This window comes from Cibotium barometz, chromosome 7, assembly GCF_041138505.1.
Source record: "Cibotium barometz isolate CiBa-2024 chromosome 7, ASM4113850v1, whole genome shotgun sequence".
NCBI classification, from domain to species: domain Eukaryota; kingdom Viridiplantae; phylum Streptophyta; class Polypodiopsida; order Cyatheales; family Cibotiaceae; genus Cibotium; species Cibotium barometz.
In genome coordinates, this window is record NC_141052.1 from 34,076,239 (window position 1) to 34,094,153 (window position 17,915).

The window sequence follows — 17,915 nt, forward strand, 5'->3', positions numbered from 1 at the left end:
GTCCTGAAACTGTTTGGACATATACTCTCCACCATTGTCGGAACGCAAAGCCTTCAGTGTTTTGCCAGTTTGATTCTCAACATGAGCAACAAACTTCTGAAACACTGAGAATGTATCACTCTTCAAACGAAGAGGATAAACCCACACCTTGCGTGTGGCATCATCAATAAAGGACACAAAATATTTTGCCCCTCCCAAAGAAAGCTGAGGCATCTCACATACATCTGTATGCACAAGCTCTAACTGAGCATCTTTCTGTCCAAAAGCTTTCTTGTGGGGACACTGTAGTTACCTACCATATATACAATGCTCACAAAACTGAAAACTTGAAAACTTTAGAGAAGGCAAGTAACCCAAACGAGACAATTGCTCCATTTCCTTGACACTCATGTGTCCCAACCGGCTATGCCACATAGAGATTTCTGGCAGCTCGGTTACATTTACATTAGCATGGTGACAAACACCTGCATGCATGAAGTAAAGAGTGTCCACCTTAGAGCCTCTGGCAACAACCAGTGAGCCCTTACTAATTTTCCACTTTCCACGACCAAATGTGGTAACATAATTAGCATCATCAAGCTGTCCAGTAGAAAGCAGGTTCTTCTTGATCTCAGGCACATGCCTGACATCATGGAGCATAAGCTGTGAGCCATCTGAAAACACAAGCCTCACATCACCTCTGCCAAGAATCTTGCATGCATGGTTATCACCCAAATAAACTACTCCTTCATTGCCAGCAGTATACCTGACAAACAAGTCTCTGCAACCTGTGACATGAAAGGAGGCACCTGAATCAATGATCCATGAGTGCATGCCATGACCACCTGTAAGAAGTGAATGGGCATCAAGTGAAGACGTAAATAGGACCTCATCCTCACCTGCATGTGACACATTGATTTCTTCAATCTTGACTCCACTTTTGCCCTTTGGCTTTACATCTTTGGCTTCATCTTTGTCTTTGTCTTTGCCTTTTCCCTTTTCCTTTTGATCATTTTTCCATTTGTAGCATTGCTTTTTAATGTGTCCCTTCTTGCCACAATAATGGCATTCCAAGTCCTTTTTGGAGCGAGACTTGCTCCTTCCCCGTTCTTGGCTTTTTCCCCTTTGCTGGGATCTCCCACGTGCATTCATTGCATTGGACTTTCCAACAAAGTTGTTTTTCCTGTTCATCTCTTCTTGAAGAAGAGCACCCTCAACATCTGCATATGACAGCATAGCATTCGAATTGCTAGTGGCTGTCCTGAATGTGTCCCAACTCTCTGGCAAAGTGCATAAAAGAAAAGTGGCTTTGAACTCATCGTCCATTGCCAACTTTTGATTTATAACTTGACTGACAATACCATTAAACTCATTGAGGTGGGCTGCCATAGACGCACCTTCCTTCATCTGAAGACCTATGAGTTTCTTTTACCAATACCTTTTGCTTGAGGCACTTTGCTGGGCATACAAGTCCTGCAATCTCTGCCACATTCCCCAAGCTGTCTTCTCTTCACGAATGCTGAAAAGTAAAGAGTCTGACACAGACAACATGATAGTAGATCTTGCCAGCTCATCCATATCTTCCCACTCTTCAGCAGTAAGAGAAGCGGGCTTTACACCCCTTGATAGGCTTGTGCTTCTTCTTGCGGAGCAACACATTATAGCACTGGGTTTGCCAAATATCATAGTTATGTGAGCCTTCAAGCTTCTTGATGTGAAGCAATGAAGAGCTCTCACCTGTGGTTGCCATAGCAATATGCAACCTGTCAATGCCTGACTCCCTGCAAGTGTGCAAACACTGCACCAAAAGCACACAAAGTGCTTACAGTTGTTCTCCCAAGCTTTATCTCCCACTGTGGAAGCACAAATGCAACTTTTCTCCCACTTTATGTGATGAAATCACCAAAATCTGGTTGCTGCAGATTTAGGACAGCACCTTAAATGTGCTCTGTTGCCCTTCCAAAGTACTGTACAGCAGTACTAAGTGCTCACCAATGATGTACCAAACCTGTACCGGCAAGTACAGCAGCTGAAATTGAGATTTTTGCTCACTCAAATCAATGTGCAGCCATGCCAAAACTTGTACAAAGCTGTACCAAATCTGTACCAGCAGGTACAGTAGCAATAAATGCTCTCCTGGCTGTCCAAATGAGTAAAAATCAGACTTTTACAGTCCCGAACACTGCATACAACAGTCCCGAACAGAAATTGGGCAAAAGCCCCTTGACTGCAAGCTGATTTCTGAGGATTCAAGGCATAAAAGTCTTGCCTGCTGCTTTGCCAAGCTCAACAAGCATAAGATCTTGAAAAGCCCCTTGATTTAAGATCAATTTCTGATCATACATGGTACATTAGCGCACATGAAGGCATCCAGAGTCTTCACGATGCTTCCCCCTGGCCACATATACATCCAATACATGAAAGCCCCTTGATTTACAGACACATTGAGTGCTTGACAGGCATCAACACATTGCCCAAAGCATCAAATGCGATTGCCTGCATGCAAATCAACTTAATCGGCACAAAAGCCCCTTGATTTGCACTGCAATTTGCTGCAATTTTGCCCAAATGTGCGATTTCTCACATCATACAGCATGTATGAATGCTTAATTGCACAATTACATCAAAAACCCCAAATTTTGACATCCAATTTCCTGCAAATTGATCCTGATTGTGACCAATGTCACCCAATTTTGCCAATTTTGCTCAAAAATTGAGCAATTCGGCACCTGTACTTGCTCAATTGATTGAATTGATAAGTAATTCCCAAAGAATTGAAGCAAATACCTCTTAATTTCTGATTTTTCTTTTTGTTGCAGGAAAAGGGGTTGATGATGGCTTCAGGGCTGAAAATTTCTTGTTTTGTGCCACCACCAAAGGAGATCCTTCAAGCGTGCACGAAAGAAGTCGGATGCAACAGCCATCAGGCTGTTCATCAACCCTGACAAGTAGGACCGGGCAGACCTCAAAATCAAAAAACTTCAGGCGATACACATAGCAACGGAAAGTATTCTCGTCTATGCGTCCTATTCGTTCTGCATCCAACACCGAATACTGGCTCGCAGGCAATCTCATGTACTCAGCCAAAGTAAGAGTGTTGCAGTACCGAGAGGACGCTAGGCCTCTTCAATCAGGAGCCTCTTCTCTGCGCCGCCCGTTTGTTGACGCCTTGTGGCTGCGCCTGGGTTCCCCTCATAGCCAATCGTCGACAAAAGCTGTGTGTGTTTGCCTGACCACCACCACGTAGGCGTTGCAGCCTTACGCTCCTTATCGCTGGTAGCGAGGTAGGGAGGTATGCGCCTGGTTTTGGTTCGCAGCCAGTTACGTGTCCACGCTCGACACCAATGGAGCGAAGCGACATAGGCCGCCTGGTGACGATGAGGCGGGCCTTGGCGGACTGCACCTTGGGTGACGTGGAGCTGAGCGCCGCCCGCCAGCGCTACACGGCTCACCGAATGGATGCACTACGGGTACTCGCTCACGCCTGCTTGCTGCCTTCGCCTTCAAGGGACACACTTCACCACTTCGCGCAGGCCTCCTCGCTACCCCAGTTTCTGCAGGTTACTAAGAAAAGGATCCAACTCCTACATAGCGTTTCTGCTCGAAACAGTTCTGTCAATGGCCTTGACTTGGGTGATGGGGCAGCGCTATCTGGCCACAATGCAGCAACGTAATTCCCAAAATTGATAAGAAATTATGCAGGCTGTTGACGGATGTACTGCAATGAAACTTGTTGGAAGGAAACTGCACATGCAGAGAGCTGCAGGCTGGCACTGATACCAGTTGAATGGGAGAGATTTAGGGTTAGAGTTCATGTGTGGGAGACATACACAGAGAAGCAAGGGAGAGAGAGAGAGAGTTGTGGGGATAAGTCAACTCATGATATGAGTGTGTGACTCCCCTATCACACATGTATATTGCACTAGTACACATAGTGCACTTAGTACATTAAAAGTACTAAGTGTACTATGTACTATAACTTATGGGCTTGTACACACTACAAGGGTGGGCATAATGCCTTTACCCCAACAGATGGCACCCCGACAGCAGCAGTACATTGACAGTCACATGGCCTCTCCCAGCATTTCCTCTCAGATTTTTGGAAGAGGCTTTGGGACAGTTTTGCCCCGAAAGATCACCCTCTTTCTTTGGCTAATGGCACACAGGAGCTTGGCGGTTGGCACGTGGTTGGCCATTGGAGGTTGACCAACAGCTTGAACGCGGTGCGGCCACCTTCAAGAGTCTCTGCGAAATTGTTTTTGGGATTGCCCAAAGGCCCAACACGTTTGGCAGCAGATTTTCCGCATCTTCACGATGGACAGGGCCTTGACCCGGATCATTACACGGGACACTATCACCTGGGCCACAGAGGCTGAGGTTGTCAGGGCTTATGAGGAGGATGGTAAGGGGGATAGCCCTTCAGGTCTCTCACCTCCACATTTTGGCAGTACCAGTCACAACCCATCTACGAGTTAGCAGTCATCCCCCGTCAATACAGTGAGGGCCTTTGTTGTGGGTGTGCCCACCCAGGAGCTTTTCTCATTTTTCCCCATTTTTTCCATGTTTTCACTATATTTTTTGGTCATGGGACAGTTTTGTGCTGGCCGACTACTTCTGTGCTAGCCGACTTGTGAGTTTGTCCTGGCCGACTAATGATATGCTGGCCGACTGCATTTTTTCTCAGTCGTGGCCAACCCAGGCAAGTTATCAGCTGTTTTGACCTGGCCAACCAGCATTGGAGGGTCCCCCACACCTATTTTGTATCGGATTCTTGTGTATATAGCACAATTTATAAAACTTCTCCCTCTACACTTCTGTGTTTCTTTTTCCACAGCACTTGTCTCATTTTCTGTTGTGCATTCCCACATGGTATCAGAGCCCAAGGTGGCTTGAACCTTGGAGACAGTGGGAGCTTGAAAGTTTGCTGATTTTTGGTGCTGAATGGAGATTTTGTGGGCTGTTTGGGACTTGGTGATCGGGTAGAAGGTGGCCATCACCGTTGGATAGCCACCTTGCATAGTGTTTGCAGCCTCTTCTTCATTTTTTCCCACTAACCCTCCCTTTACAAGACCTTGTGAACCAATTAGATGGCAGATTTGCTTGAGATGGCTGAGAAGCACGTGAAGATCCCCACTCTCCCCACATTCCCGGTTTATATAGCCTGCCCCAAAAGCTACTTGAGCTTTTGCTTTTGTGTTTTTTTTTCTCAATATATATATATATAAAAAGTTCTGTTTTCTTAAAAAAAAAAGAAAAAAACACGTTAAACCTTGGGACTCTTAAACTTTTGTTTTAAAAAAAAGTTTAAGAAAAACGCAAAAAAAAGCGCCGAATCGGGCTGGGCACATGCTTTTGCTGTTTTGTTTTTTTTTTTTCTATCCCCTCGGAATTAGCGTCGTCGCCATCATGCTCATGTTGCCGGCGCCGCCTATGCTTGGGGTCCATGGTTGTGTGCGCCAGTCGCTGCCTGGGCTGGGCCGCCTACCAACGTAGGCCTGGCCGCCTACATGGGCCTGGCCGGGGCGCCTGCCTGCGTAGGCCTGGGCGTCGGCCTGCCTGGCATAGGCGCCTGCCTGCGTGGGGCTGGGCGTCGGCCTGCATAGGCTTGAGCGCCGGCCCTAGGCCTGGGCGCTTGCCTACGTAGGCCTAGCCCACGTGTTCTCTAGCCACCAAGCTCCCATGAACCAACCAATAGCACCCGTTGACGAAGCCAGCAACGAATCCCTCATCGCTCTCTCTCTCACGCGTTCAACCAAAAAGCATCGTGCTTTTTTTTTTCTGTTTCTCACCCGACTTGTTCCATGCGATTTCACAAGCAACTTCAGCCTTCTTCTTGCAAAGCAATCAACCCTTTCTAGACCACCATCTCCATCATCCTGGGTTTCTTTGACGGAAAAACACATACTTTTTGAAAAAACAGCAGCATGTATAACAAAACAGCAAGCTTCTTGAACACGTACCTTTCTTCGACCTCATCTTCTCTACCTACCGACTTGCTCATTCACGAGGCACACTCTGATACCACTGTCAAATCCCCACGAAACCTGCAAACAAACAAACAAACAAGAAGGGGGTGCAGGCCAGACTCACCTCCCAACCATGACAGCCGTGTGGGCAAGCCCACAATCTTGGTCGTCCCCACCGAGCCACGAGCTAAGCTAACTAGGTTGACGTACCAACCAATCTCCTCCTCGCGACGTCCCATACCGCCACGAAGCTACCCTCGCGGGCCTCGAGATTGCTGCCGGCCTCAGCTACGTAAAGCAGGTGCACGTCTGCACTAGATCCAGGCTCCAAGACCATAGAGCTCTCACAACCTCGCAAGACTGTCTATATGACTAATGACCCTTTTATAGGCTCTTGGCCGGTCATCGGGCGTCCACACTTGGGCGCCCGCCCGTCCACACTTGGGCGCCCGCCCGTCCACACTTGGGCGCCCGCCCGTCCATACTTGGGTGCCCGCCCGTTAGTCTATCCCTAACTCAGCTCGCCAATCAGCCTGCCTAGCTCCAAGCTTCCCCAAACCTCGAAGCTAGTCTTGCGTGCGTGTAGCACACGGTAGATACACACTATGCACATGACATATGGTCTTGGTCCAGAAAGAGCGTTTTACAAACCCTCCACAGGGTGGAAGTTCTGAGGCCTTGACTAGCCAGCGGTCAAAAGGCTGTAGTACCAACAATAAGAGCAAAGGGAAGTCTTCATCGGAGAAGAAGAAACCCAATTCAGAGAGTGATGCTTTGAAGGCCAAGCGGACCTGTAACAATTGTGGCGAGAAAGGCCACTATTGGAGGAAATGTCCTAAGCAGAGTGCCGAGAAGAGTGCTGATTCTTCAGTTGCAGCTGCCAAGACTCCAGCTATTGTGCACTTGGAGATTATGGACACAGATGCTTCATCTCCTTCAAGCAAGGAGGCAGTTGGTTTCACCGTCAAGGATACTAGGGAGTGGATTCTCGATAGTGGTGCTTCCATACACATGACTCCTTCCCGAGAGTTATTACAGGATCTTAAACAGCAGTCAGGTTGCATTTTCATCGGCGACAATTCCACTATCCCGATTCACAGTGAGGGCAAGATGGAAATTATTCGTGATGGCAAAGGGGGAAAGCATTCCTCTCGTGTTCTTTACGTCCCAACACTTGGTTTTCATCTTTTGTCAGTGTATGAGGTTTGCAAGACTGGCATCCGAGTGGAGTTTGATGAGCATTTTGTTGCTCTATGGGACAAAGCAACATGCCAGGTTGTTTGAGAAGGCGGAGTGGAGAATGGGATCTACAAACTCTCAGTACTCTCTTCTCTGACAGGCACTCAGATCGGTGATTTGTGGCATTTCCGTTTTGGCCACTTGAATGTGGATGTGCTGCGGCGGGCTTTTCGAGACCAGATGGTGGATGGCTTGCAAGATGTTGGCAGCAAGCAAGGACACTGTAGTGCTTGCATTCGTGGTAAGCAACACACGGAATCTTTTCCGAAGCAGACTACTAGACGAGCTTTGAAACCTTTGGAGTTGGTACACACTAACTTGTGTGAATCTATGCAAACCCCATCCTTGGGAGGTTCTTTGTACTTTATGTTGCTTGTTGATGATTGTGGCAGATTTACATGGGTTTATTTTCTTTCCCAGAAGGACCAAGCTTTTGCTCGGTTCAAGGAGTGGTATGTTATGGTGAAGAAGGAGTCTAGATTACAGGTGAAGACTCTTCGGGTTGACAAAGGAGGAGAATTCTCTTCTAATGCTTTTGTGTGGTTTTGTACAAAACATGGCATCAAGCGGGAGCTGGCCAATACAGGTTTGCCTTCAAAGAATAGAGTAGTTGAGCATAAGAACCGGACTGTGGTGGAGATGGCGAGGACGATGCATCGTGATCTTCCTCATCCACTTTGGGGAGAGGATGTGGCTACGGCTGTCCATATCCTCAACCGATCTCCGACAACTTCAGTACCAAAGATGACTCCATTGGAGGCTTATTTTGGCAAGAAACCATATGTCTCCCATTTCCGTGTGTTTGGGAGTGATGCCTATGTTCACATTCCAAAGAAGCAGAGGGGGAAGCTTGACTCGAAGTCCCAGAAGCATGTATTTGTGGAATATAACTCTCTTTTCAAAGGCTACAAGTTATATGACCTAGAGCAGAACGAAGTTGTTGTCAACAAAGATGTTGTCTTTAAAGAGCATGCACCAGCTTCCATTGTTGATGAGCCGCCACTTCTTGGAGAACTATATGAGTATGAGGATGATTCCCAGTCTACTGTTCCAGCTAGACAGCCTTAGCAAGTTGTAGAGGTTGAGCTCGAGGCTAGAGATGAGCCCCCGCAACAACAAGAGGCTCCGCGTTCTGTTCGAGTACCAAAGTGGTTGTTAGACACCATTTGGGAGTTAGGTCTTTTACAGAGCTTCCCTCTGAGTGGACCACAGAGGATGGATCTCGAAGATCGCACACAGCTCGTGACAAAAGTCACTCATATGAGTTGTTACACGTGAACTATGCTTTGATGTCTCGTACCATTCGGGACAAAGAGCCCACTTCCGTGAAGGAAGCTCTTTCTCATGAGACTTGGAGGAAAGCCGTGAAAGTGGAACTAGATGCCATAGAGAAGAAAAAAACTTGGGAGTTGGTTCCGAGGCTGTCAAAACGATCAGTCATTGGTGTCAAGTGGGTCTTTAAGACCAAGTATACGTTTGATGGGTCGGTGAACAAGCACAAGGCTAGACTTTTGGCTAAGGGCTATGCTCAGTAGCCTGGCATCAACTATGAGCATACCTTTGCACCGACAACGAGGATAACCATGATTCGGACAGTTCTTGTCCTTGCCTCTTCTCAGCAGTGGCCCATATTTCAGATGGATGTAAAATCTACGTTCCTTAATGGTGACTTGCAGGAGAAGATGTATGTTGAGCAACCTCTAGGCTTTGAGGTTCCGGGATCAAAGGGGGTGGTTTACAGATTGCGGAAGGCCTTGTATGGTCTTAAGCAAGCTCCTACGGCTTGGAATCAGAAGATTGATTCCTTCATTCTGCGGATATGATTTCAGAGATCAGTTGCAGATCCTAACTTGTATCTCTTTTGGGAGCGCGGTTTGGTCACGTTGATTATCCTTTATGTGGATGATCTCATTCTTACTGGCGATCATGTGGAGCACATAGCAGTGACGAAGGCTGCCTTATCAAAGGAGTTTGAGATAACCGACTTAGGCTTACTCCATTTCTTCTTGGGATTGGAGATTTGGCAGACCCAGAAGGGGTTCTTTGTTTCTCAGTAGTGGTATGTTCATGAGTTGCTGGAGATCTTTGGGATGGAGAGCTGCAAGCCTATTACTTCACCAATGGACCCGAACACTAAACTTACAATGAATGATCCTTGTGAGCAGGTTGATGCCTCTCTGTATCGGAAGCTGTTCGTTCATTGATTTGGTTGTTGAACACCAGATTGGACTTGAGCTTTTCCGTGGGGCATAGTAGTTAGGGGGTTGTTTGAAACGGGTTTCCTAAAAGTTTCAAACGCGTTTCGTAAAATCGGCCCAAAGTTTCCTACAAGTTTTTGCATGTACAAAATTTCAAATATATACTGTATAAAATATGTAAAAATAACACTAAATGCATAGAATACATGGAAACATCAATTTGAAGCCTACAGTCTTTGAATCACAAATAACAAAAACCATATAATCATCCATCATCAATGTCAAATGATCATGATTCATAGACCATGGTCCACTGTCCATGATCCATGATCCAATCATCCATCGTTCCATGCCACAAAACAAAACAAAACAAAACAAAAAAAACACCATACATGACACTACATAAAAAACTTTATCAAAAGAGTCGCACAGATTTCGACATTAGATTTGGGGCCAAAAAAAAATGTCAAAAAATTTTCTTGGAAAAAACGTGTTTCCTACAAGGAAATGTGTTTCCTAACTACTATGCCATGGGGTGTTGAGCTCATTCATGCAAACGCCTTTGAAGACTCATTGGGACGCAAGATTGCGGATCTTGCAGTATCTGCAAAGTACGAAGGATCTTGGACTCTTCTATGACACTAGAGGGGGAATGACAGAACGAGTTAGACTTCGCAGCACTAAAGGCTTTCATAGCACCAAAAAACTACTCTTTTCCTCCGTACAGATCAGTTGGGTATTTTGTTAGAAAAGTCCACATGATCCCTACCTACACAGGGGTGCTAACAAGACACATGTAATCTTATAACCACACTAAACATAACTGAAATCATTGTTGAAAAGCGGCTTACCTGTTTTCCAAGGTAAAGCAAGCCTAAACCAAGGCACAAGAATCGTGCAAGTGGCTCTCCAAGCTCTGCTTCACTTCGTTCCATCAGAGCAAGTATGATAGCCTGTGCAATGCCTTCATGGCAAGAGCCAACATAAATGATCCCAAGGGATAAGGCAGCAAAAGCGATAACATCTAAACCATTTTTTGAATCTGCGATCAGGGGATTGAGAAGGGTGTAGACCTGCACAGAAAGCATCAATCAATACTATAAGAGAAGTTGCGAACTTGATAACATGTTTTTAGATCTCACAATCCCAATATCATAGATGGACAGAAGACACTTCTGTGCTTTCAAAGCCAGACTACAAACCTCTTCTTTATCAGCACCAGCATAAGCCAAACCTAGGCCTATTACAGCACCAATGCGCACTGCAGGATCCTCCTTCCCAACAAAGTCACACAGTACAGCAAAGGCCTGCCCAAAACTTAGCAGGAGAAATGTTACAGCAAAAAATTCCTAATACCAAAGATGGAAAACCTCCCTCCCTTGTCTTGATCCATTTGTCAACACTCAAGTCAAACCCAAATGAGGCACGAGAGGAGTAAAGTTGAGAGATCGTAAATCATAGTTGTCAAATCATCACAACACGATGAAAGTGAAACCTTCTGAAAACAGCATAAAATGAAAACACAAATGGACGACAACACAACATCATGGCATCCCATATTTGGAAACATTTCATCTTTGTAAGTAACATGTAACATTTTTTTTAAAAGCATTTTCAAAGAACTGCATAAGATAATTATCTAGATGTGTGTCAAAGAGATGCAAAGATTAGTGTCAAATGCATTCCAAGGATTAAGCTTCAATTTCACCTTTTTTATAACATGTAACATATTTCATATATGCTGCATTAATAGTATTTTGTAAAGTTGAACATGTGTGTATGTGTGTGTGTGTGTGTGACGGAGAGACAGAGAGGAGGAGGGAAAATGAGAAGAAAATGGATCTTTCTCTTTGAGAGAGAAGATTTTATGTATTAACATTTCATCAGGTTACACAGCATGATGACATCTGCTATTAGACCAGTCTAGCTGCCACTGGTATATACAAGTCACATATATGATAATTATATCTGAGCCAGACCCCAACAATAGTTGGAATATCAGTGATGCCTGCCTGCACACGGCAGGCAATAAAATCATGCAGCCCTCCACATCTACACAAAAGCCCCAATGGCCACTTTTTTCAGCACAAATAAGGGCTCTTGCACATAAATACTAGCCAACACCAGGACTGTGTTACAGACTGTAAAGCAGACAAACCAAAGCCCATGCACAGCCTTTCACAAAAGCAGAACTCAATTTCCCAACAATGACATGGAAAATCTTAAGTCTTGACTTACCGGATCACATTCGCTCCGGATACCGCAATTTAAGATCCCAACACCCAACAGAGCACCAGCAACCACATGATTATCATTGCTGTAGAGATATTTGTCAATTTGAGGAAGCCCATCATCAACATTCCACAAGGTAATTAGTCCCTGCATGCATCAGAGCATAATCAGTTGCCTCTTGCTGGCCTAAAAGAGACAGACACCATTGATGCAGTGGCAACAGCTATATTTACCAGACTTCCTGCTGCACTGGCCTTTCCATGCTCCTTATTCTTGAAAAGCCAGCTGCCAGTGTTGCTTCCTTCCACAACAGGTGGCGTCATCAACTTGTCCTGCCACATAAATGGTAGCCAAAAAATGACAACCCTTCGTACACTCCAGCAAAAGGAAGATGACACCCAGTAATCAAAAGAAAGTATGCCTGTCCAAATCCTGCGTTTACAAACGCGTTAACAAAGGTCGCAGCCAAGTTCTGCCGTGCTGAATCAACACTTGCCCCAGCACTTGCACGTCCATCAATGAGATGAGCCTGAAGTTTCAGATGACTTAGTACAGGATAAATTTTAACAGCCCCATCATTTAGTAGCAGAGAACAAAAAGCAAAAACAGTAGCATACCTTGTAAATGTCTTCTGGAGTCTTAGGTTCCATCACATCAAGGTCCCGAGCAAGCATGAGATATCCCTCACTTAGCTTGTTATTATTGACAATATCTTGTAACAACTCCTTCTTGTCTTTGTTGCCCACAATCATATGATCCTCAATCTCAAAAGTAACACCCTATACGAGGAAACAGCTTAAAATCAGACCATAGAAAGATGGGGAGAAAAAGCATGTCTAAATGTGGAAAAACCAAAACATGTTGGAAACTCTGTACCTGTCTGGCTAAGATGTAGCAGAGTTGCTGCAGCATTAACGCATCCTTGCAAGATGCCAAAGTTTGCTCCACAAGCTACAAACATCACAGATCTTTGTTAGCATTGAAGGAACTCAAACAGCTCTCTCAGATCCACACTCCTCTACTTTGATGAATAACTCACCAGCAATTTATCCATCCGCAGTGCAACTCTCAGAGCATCTGGGTATTTTTCGAATTTCATATAGATTTGATATGCGATATCTAGCACTGGTATATCATCCAGCTCTGGAACATAGCTGCAACAATAAAGGTAAAAATGAAATAGTAAGCAGCTGGATGGCTGGCCTGCAGTACCAAAGAAACTTCAAAGGGAAGTAAAAGCATATATGCAAACAAGTAAAGATCAGGCAGTTAATGAGAAAGTTTGGCAGGAAGGAGGCGCAGGGAGGGGGGAGGAGGGGGGGTGTTGGGTTGGGGTGTGTGGAGAGGAGAGTGCAAGGGATGTGATAGTGGGAGAGGAAGAGAAAGTGCAGACTTCAAATGAATGCACCCCCTCATCCCCTCCACTCTTTTGTCACACGTCACCCCGACCCCTCAATCCTCGTGATGCACATCCCCTTCTCACCCCCCTTCATGAGGCATCGTAGCACCTTGTGACAAACACCAGAGATACCAAAGAAAAATCGTGCTTCTAGCTATACGAAATGTAGATGCAAAACAAAAGCAAGAGCATTGAAATACCTTACAGGGTAGGAAAAAAGAATAAAATGGGTGTGCAAGAGCCAGATAAGGTAGGTGGAATGCACTTTTGATAATTGCGATTGTAGGCCAGGCCTAAACAACTGAATTAGTAGAGAGGGTACCACTTTGAAAAGAAATATAACAGATCTCAGTACCTGTTTATTTTCAAGCTAAGACAATGCCACATGTTAAAAATGTCCACACGACTCCATACTAAACGTCAGCACTAAAACCTCACGCCTTTTATATACACTGACTAAAATGCTATAAAGAATGCCGGCTTTACTTGGCAAGACTGACACCCACCAGTGAGACACATGGGAGGCTGCTAATCAGAGTGTCTGCGGTCAGATCAAGTGATAGTGACAAGACCCCTATACGAGAAGTGGCCATTGTGTCTTGAACATGTCAGGACACCCAATAGTGCCCAGTTTAGACACGGGGGTTCGCCATGGGTGGCTGGATGGTTAGGAGAAAACTTAGATTTGGACTAAATTTTCTAGTTTCATACACTAGAAGTTCGTTCTTATCTCAAATTGACAGATCAACTCCTTTCAAGCAAAAAATATATACCTTCACAAGGTCAAAAAAATCTTAACTTTCGAATTGAGAGATTTGAGAAAGAAATAATAGTGAAGAAGGACAAAGACAAAAACAAAGCATTTGAAAGATCAAAAATAAATAAACTAACAAACCTAGCTACTAAGGAGAGGAAATCAAAATCAAAACAAAACAAAAAACAAAAAACAAAAAACAAAATAGCAAAACAAAGAACTGTAAACTCTAGACCTAAAGCACTAAGAGCTAGAACCAAACATTAAGCTAAACTTTAAAAAAGACTTCGACTCAAAAGTGCAACCATTAACTCCAATGTTTGTCCAAACATGAAGTGTATTTAAACACATATTTTAAAAGAAACCCCATCTATTTATATGTACTTGATATTTACAAGGGCTATGGTATTTGGCTCTCCAAGATCCATCAAATAATGTATTGCATTTGGTTCTCCAAGATCCATCAAATGCTTAACATACTTCTATGCAGCCAGGATCTCATAGATACAGCTAGCATACACATACATGGGAAGCTTAACCATAAACATTCCATGGCTAGGCAGTGTCCAACACCCATGTCCATGGATAATAGAGAATTTACAATATGAATCCCGAGAAATAAGGGACTAGTTACATACACAAACTCCAGAACAGACAAGCCCAAAACCATTTACTCGTTAAGCACATGCACACGTGTGTGATAATCTTGCCCCTTTGATAGCCTACATGTTAAACAAAGCTTTATGCCATGGTTTCCCACTCTCGTGTTCTAGTAAGACCATTACTACCATCGACAAGGCTAGGAACCCATTGGATCACAACAACTACAAGACTATCATGGTTGCTCAAATGGTGGCCAAACTCTATGGAGTTGTGCTAGTCATAACTTAGCTCCCTTCCTCAGAGACATGAACACATGGCCACGCGGAGAACATACTCCACCTTGGATCACATTTTCACATTAAGGGCTATCATTGAGGAGGCCAGATCACAGAAACACCAGGTTTACTGCTTCCTTGTAGACTTCCGCAAAGCTTTTAGCACTGTACCTTGGGCACGCCTTTTCACACACTTACAAGATCTAGATATATCTAGAGATTGTTGAAGACAACATATGTTCTCTCACCATTTATCATTGTACAGGTTCCAAAGTCAAGATTAATGATGTTCATGTTGAGGATTAGCCATGGCACGCACGTGCCCGTGACATCACCGGCATCAAGGGGAGATTCATGTTCCTCGAATAAAATTATGTATGAGAATATAGGGTCCCCTACCCAAGAAGTCCCCAAAAAATGAGGTGTAATAACCCTATGTGTGTTTCCTTGTGTGAAAATAATTGAGCTCCAATATCGCATTACACCCCTAGTGTACGAGATTCTTTATAGGTCACTCTTGCTTCCAAGGACCTCTTGGCCTAACATTTGATAAGCAACCTCCAACTAGCATTTGTATCAATCCTATGGGTATTAGATCTCTGATGTATCCATATATGTATCACTTGTTAGAAGACCTGTGTATCCAACATCGTATCAGTCTCTAGGCATTCGAACATCTGTTGTAGGGGGGTTTCTTAGAGACAACATATGTTCTCCCGCCATTTATCATTGTATGGGTTCCAAAGTCAAAGTGTAAGCATGTAGCCAAAGTGTGTAACTCGGTGTGAACGCTCACTTATGTGTAAGTGTGCTTATGTGTGTGAACCCACCCTTAGGTGGATAATATACTATGTGTGTGTGTGAAGTAAGTAGTGATGTCAATGGCCATGCCATGTGTCACTCACCTAGTGTGTTTGATTGAGTCAAAAGATAAGGTTTGCAACCTGTAAAAGCACGTACTTGGTGTTCATTATTTACACATAAATCTAATCCTCATTGAGTCATGCAATCTTGAGCATTATCACATCTTACTCTCTCTATTTCTATCTCTTGGCCATGGACATCTTTAAGCCTCCATAGCTGTGCTAACCTTAATCCTAATGATTCCTACAGAGATGAGCTAGGGCACCATAGCACTCTTAGGAGTCAATCACTGGTCAGGTCAGAAAAAATATTTCAACACACTTAGGGCAGCTCAACGTAGCATAGAGCAAGGAAGGTGGGGTACAGCATTGCCCACCTGAGACGGCCAAGGATACAATAAACTATTCCGGATTAGGAAACACAGATGGCAACCTTCCCTCAGTAGTAAGTGAGTGAACTACACATTGAATTCTCTCAGTATACAGGAGGGTAGTTTTGTGACACAAGTTCAGGAAGAACCAGCATGGTTTTTTTCAAGCCCTAACCAGAAAAGCAATGATTGGTTTTGTAGAGGCAAAATAGATAGTCTTATCACCTTGCAAAGCTTGTCAAATATGCGCACGTTCGCTTGTAGTTTGCCTTCTCTATGTGCCCAATCAGCAAGTCCAAGCTTTCAACCTACAAAAGCATACACCATGGCTGAGATTTTATCCCAAATAAGAGCATATCCGGAGCATTCAGGCCTGTCATGATAGTAACAAATCCGAGCAGGCTCTCATACACACCTCCATAAGAAGGTCCACTGCTTCTGGTTCAGCATTATGCTGTCAACGCCCAAATATTTGAGATGTTTAGTGCTCTGAGGGTTTCATACAGATAGTGATTAATAGTGTGTACAATCAATTAAGACTTACTTTTACATGAAAAGGTACAATTTGTTTCACAAGTTCCATTAGATCCTCCACAGGCTTATCTTCCATCTACAAAACACAGAAACTTCAAAGAACTCAATATGCAACAAAAGCTGCAGCCTTTTATTAGAACAAGCTCAGCTTCCCTCCTCAGCTTTTACACATGTGAACCATCCCTTGGTCTCTAGCCTAATCCTTAAGCAGCTTCTCAGCCCATGCTTTCTTTGCTTTGACCTTGCCCATTGCACTCTCAATTGCCACAGGATTTAAAATTTCCCCTTCACAAGTGCACACCAAGAAGGTTGACTTAGCTGAAGGAAAGTTCCATTTGGAAGAATGAGGAATGAGGCAACAAGTGAGCTATTTTTTGTTGCTTAATAATTTAGAGGACAAATGGGCCTGTTTAACTGCCTACATGGCTGTCCTGGGCACCTCATAGCAGTGAGCGGCATCACACATAATAATTGGACATTGAGGAAGTCCTCAAGATGAGTTAATTCATGAGAAAAAATAGAGCAAACGAGAAATCAAGTCCCACACACAACGATGGAAGGCTATCATTCGGTTAGCTCATATTAAGAGACAAGAAAATGTATCTTCTGCCAATTAGACTAAGCTAAACAATAAGCAGCAATGCTAGCAGCTAACCATATGCAACAGTTTGGGCAAAGATCTATGAAAATCCATCTTCTCACCTCACTCCACGCACTTGAAATCAAGTCACTCACACTGCTCCTACTCAGGTGAAAAGCTCCTGCAATGTAGGATATACCTGGCGATTTTGAAACTCGAGGCCTATTTCTCCAGCAAGGTTCCTGCAGCAATTAGCAGAAATTAGGAGCATATATAATCTGCCAAAAAAAAAAGAGCTTTTGTGCTGTCATGCCATATTTGTATTGGACCCAATGGTCTGCATAAAAGAAATAAGCTCCCTCAAAGCATCACCTTACATACTCATGTCCCCAAGAACCAATGTCCTCCACAGATCCCCATAACCTGAACTTTAAACTTTCCTACAAAAGCTCAACAGAGCGCACATTCAAAAAGTCAGTAAGCAGAGTTTACACAAAACCGCTATATAAATCACATATAATGACTAAAAAACAATGTATAATCACCCTTTCCCCTTCCTCTGACATGGTCAATGCTAGGACTGAAATGATGTCAGCCAAGTATTTCTGAAATAAACCAATCAAGTGTGCAAGTTGAATGTCCACAACAGGTGGGACAGTATAAGAATCAAAACAGAAGAGCATAGGCAGGACACATGGCCAATACCCTGACGTCATTATCTGCCATAGTCTCATAAAACTTTTTTAGAGTTCCATAGTGTGGTCTTAAGAATTTGAGAGGTTTGGGCACAGAGGTCATCGAGCTTGTTGCAGTTCGAATTTCTTGCCTGTAGAGAAAGTCAGAAGGAGCCATCAAGGGTTGTTCTTAAAGGGAGTCTTGAATCTGCTACTGAAGAATGATACATAATTAGCTAGGCAAAGCC

At 44.1% G+C, this 17,915-nt stretch overlaps 1 protein-coding gene across 1 annotated transcript in view; it reads right to left on the bottom strand.

Moving 5' to 3' along the window:
- The window catches only part of LOC147636906 (26S proteasome non-ATPase regulatory subunit 2 homolog A-like), a 55,521-nt gene that overhangs the window by 18,414 nt on the left and 19,192 nt on the right, over positions 1-17,915 (bottom strand). The window contains exons 3-17 of the mRNA XM_086800487.1: positions 17,699-17,819; positions 17,539-17,598; positions 17,366-17,433; positions 17,193-17,235; positions 16,424-16,489; positions 16,295-16,333; positions 16,105-16,187; positions 12,654-12,768; positions 12,491-12,565; positions 12,232-12,393; positions 12,036-12,143; positions 11,848-11,946; positions 11,621-11,761; positions 10,585-10,689; positions 10,234-10,455 (exon numbers count right to left, since the gene is read on the bottom strand). Of these exons, the coding sequence (XP_086656613.1) occupies positions 10,234-10,455; positions 10,585-10,689; positions 11,621-11,761; positions 11,848-11,946; positions 12,036-12,143; positions 12,232-12,393; positions 12,491-12,565; positions 12,654-12,768; positions 16,105-16,187; positions 16,295-16,333; positions 16,424-16,489; positions 17,193-17,235; positions 17,366-17,433; positions 17,539-17,598; positions 17,699-17,819 (1,507 nt within the window). The remainder of the gene's footprint in view (positions 1-10,233; positions 10,456-10,584; positions 10,690-11,620; positions 11,762-11,847; positions 11,947-12,035; positions 12,144-12,231; positions 12,394-12,490; positions 12,566-12,653; positions 12,769-16,104; positions 16,188-16,294; positions 16,334-16,423; positions 16,490-17,192; positions 17,236-17,365; positions 17,434-17,538; positions 17,599-17,698; positions 17,820-17,915) is intronic.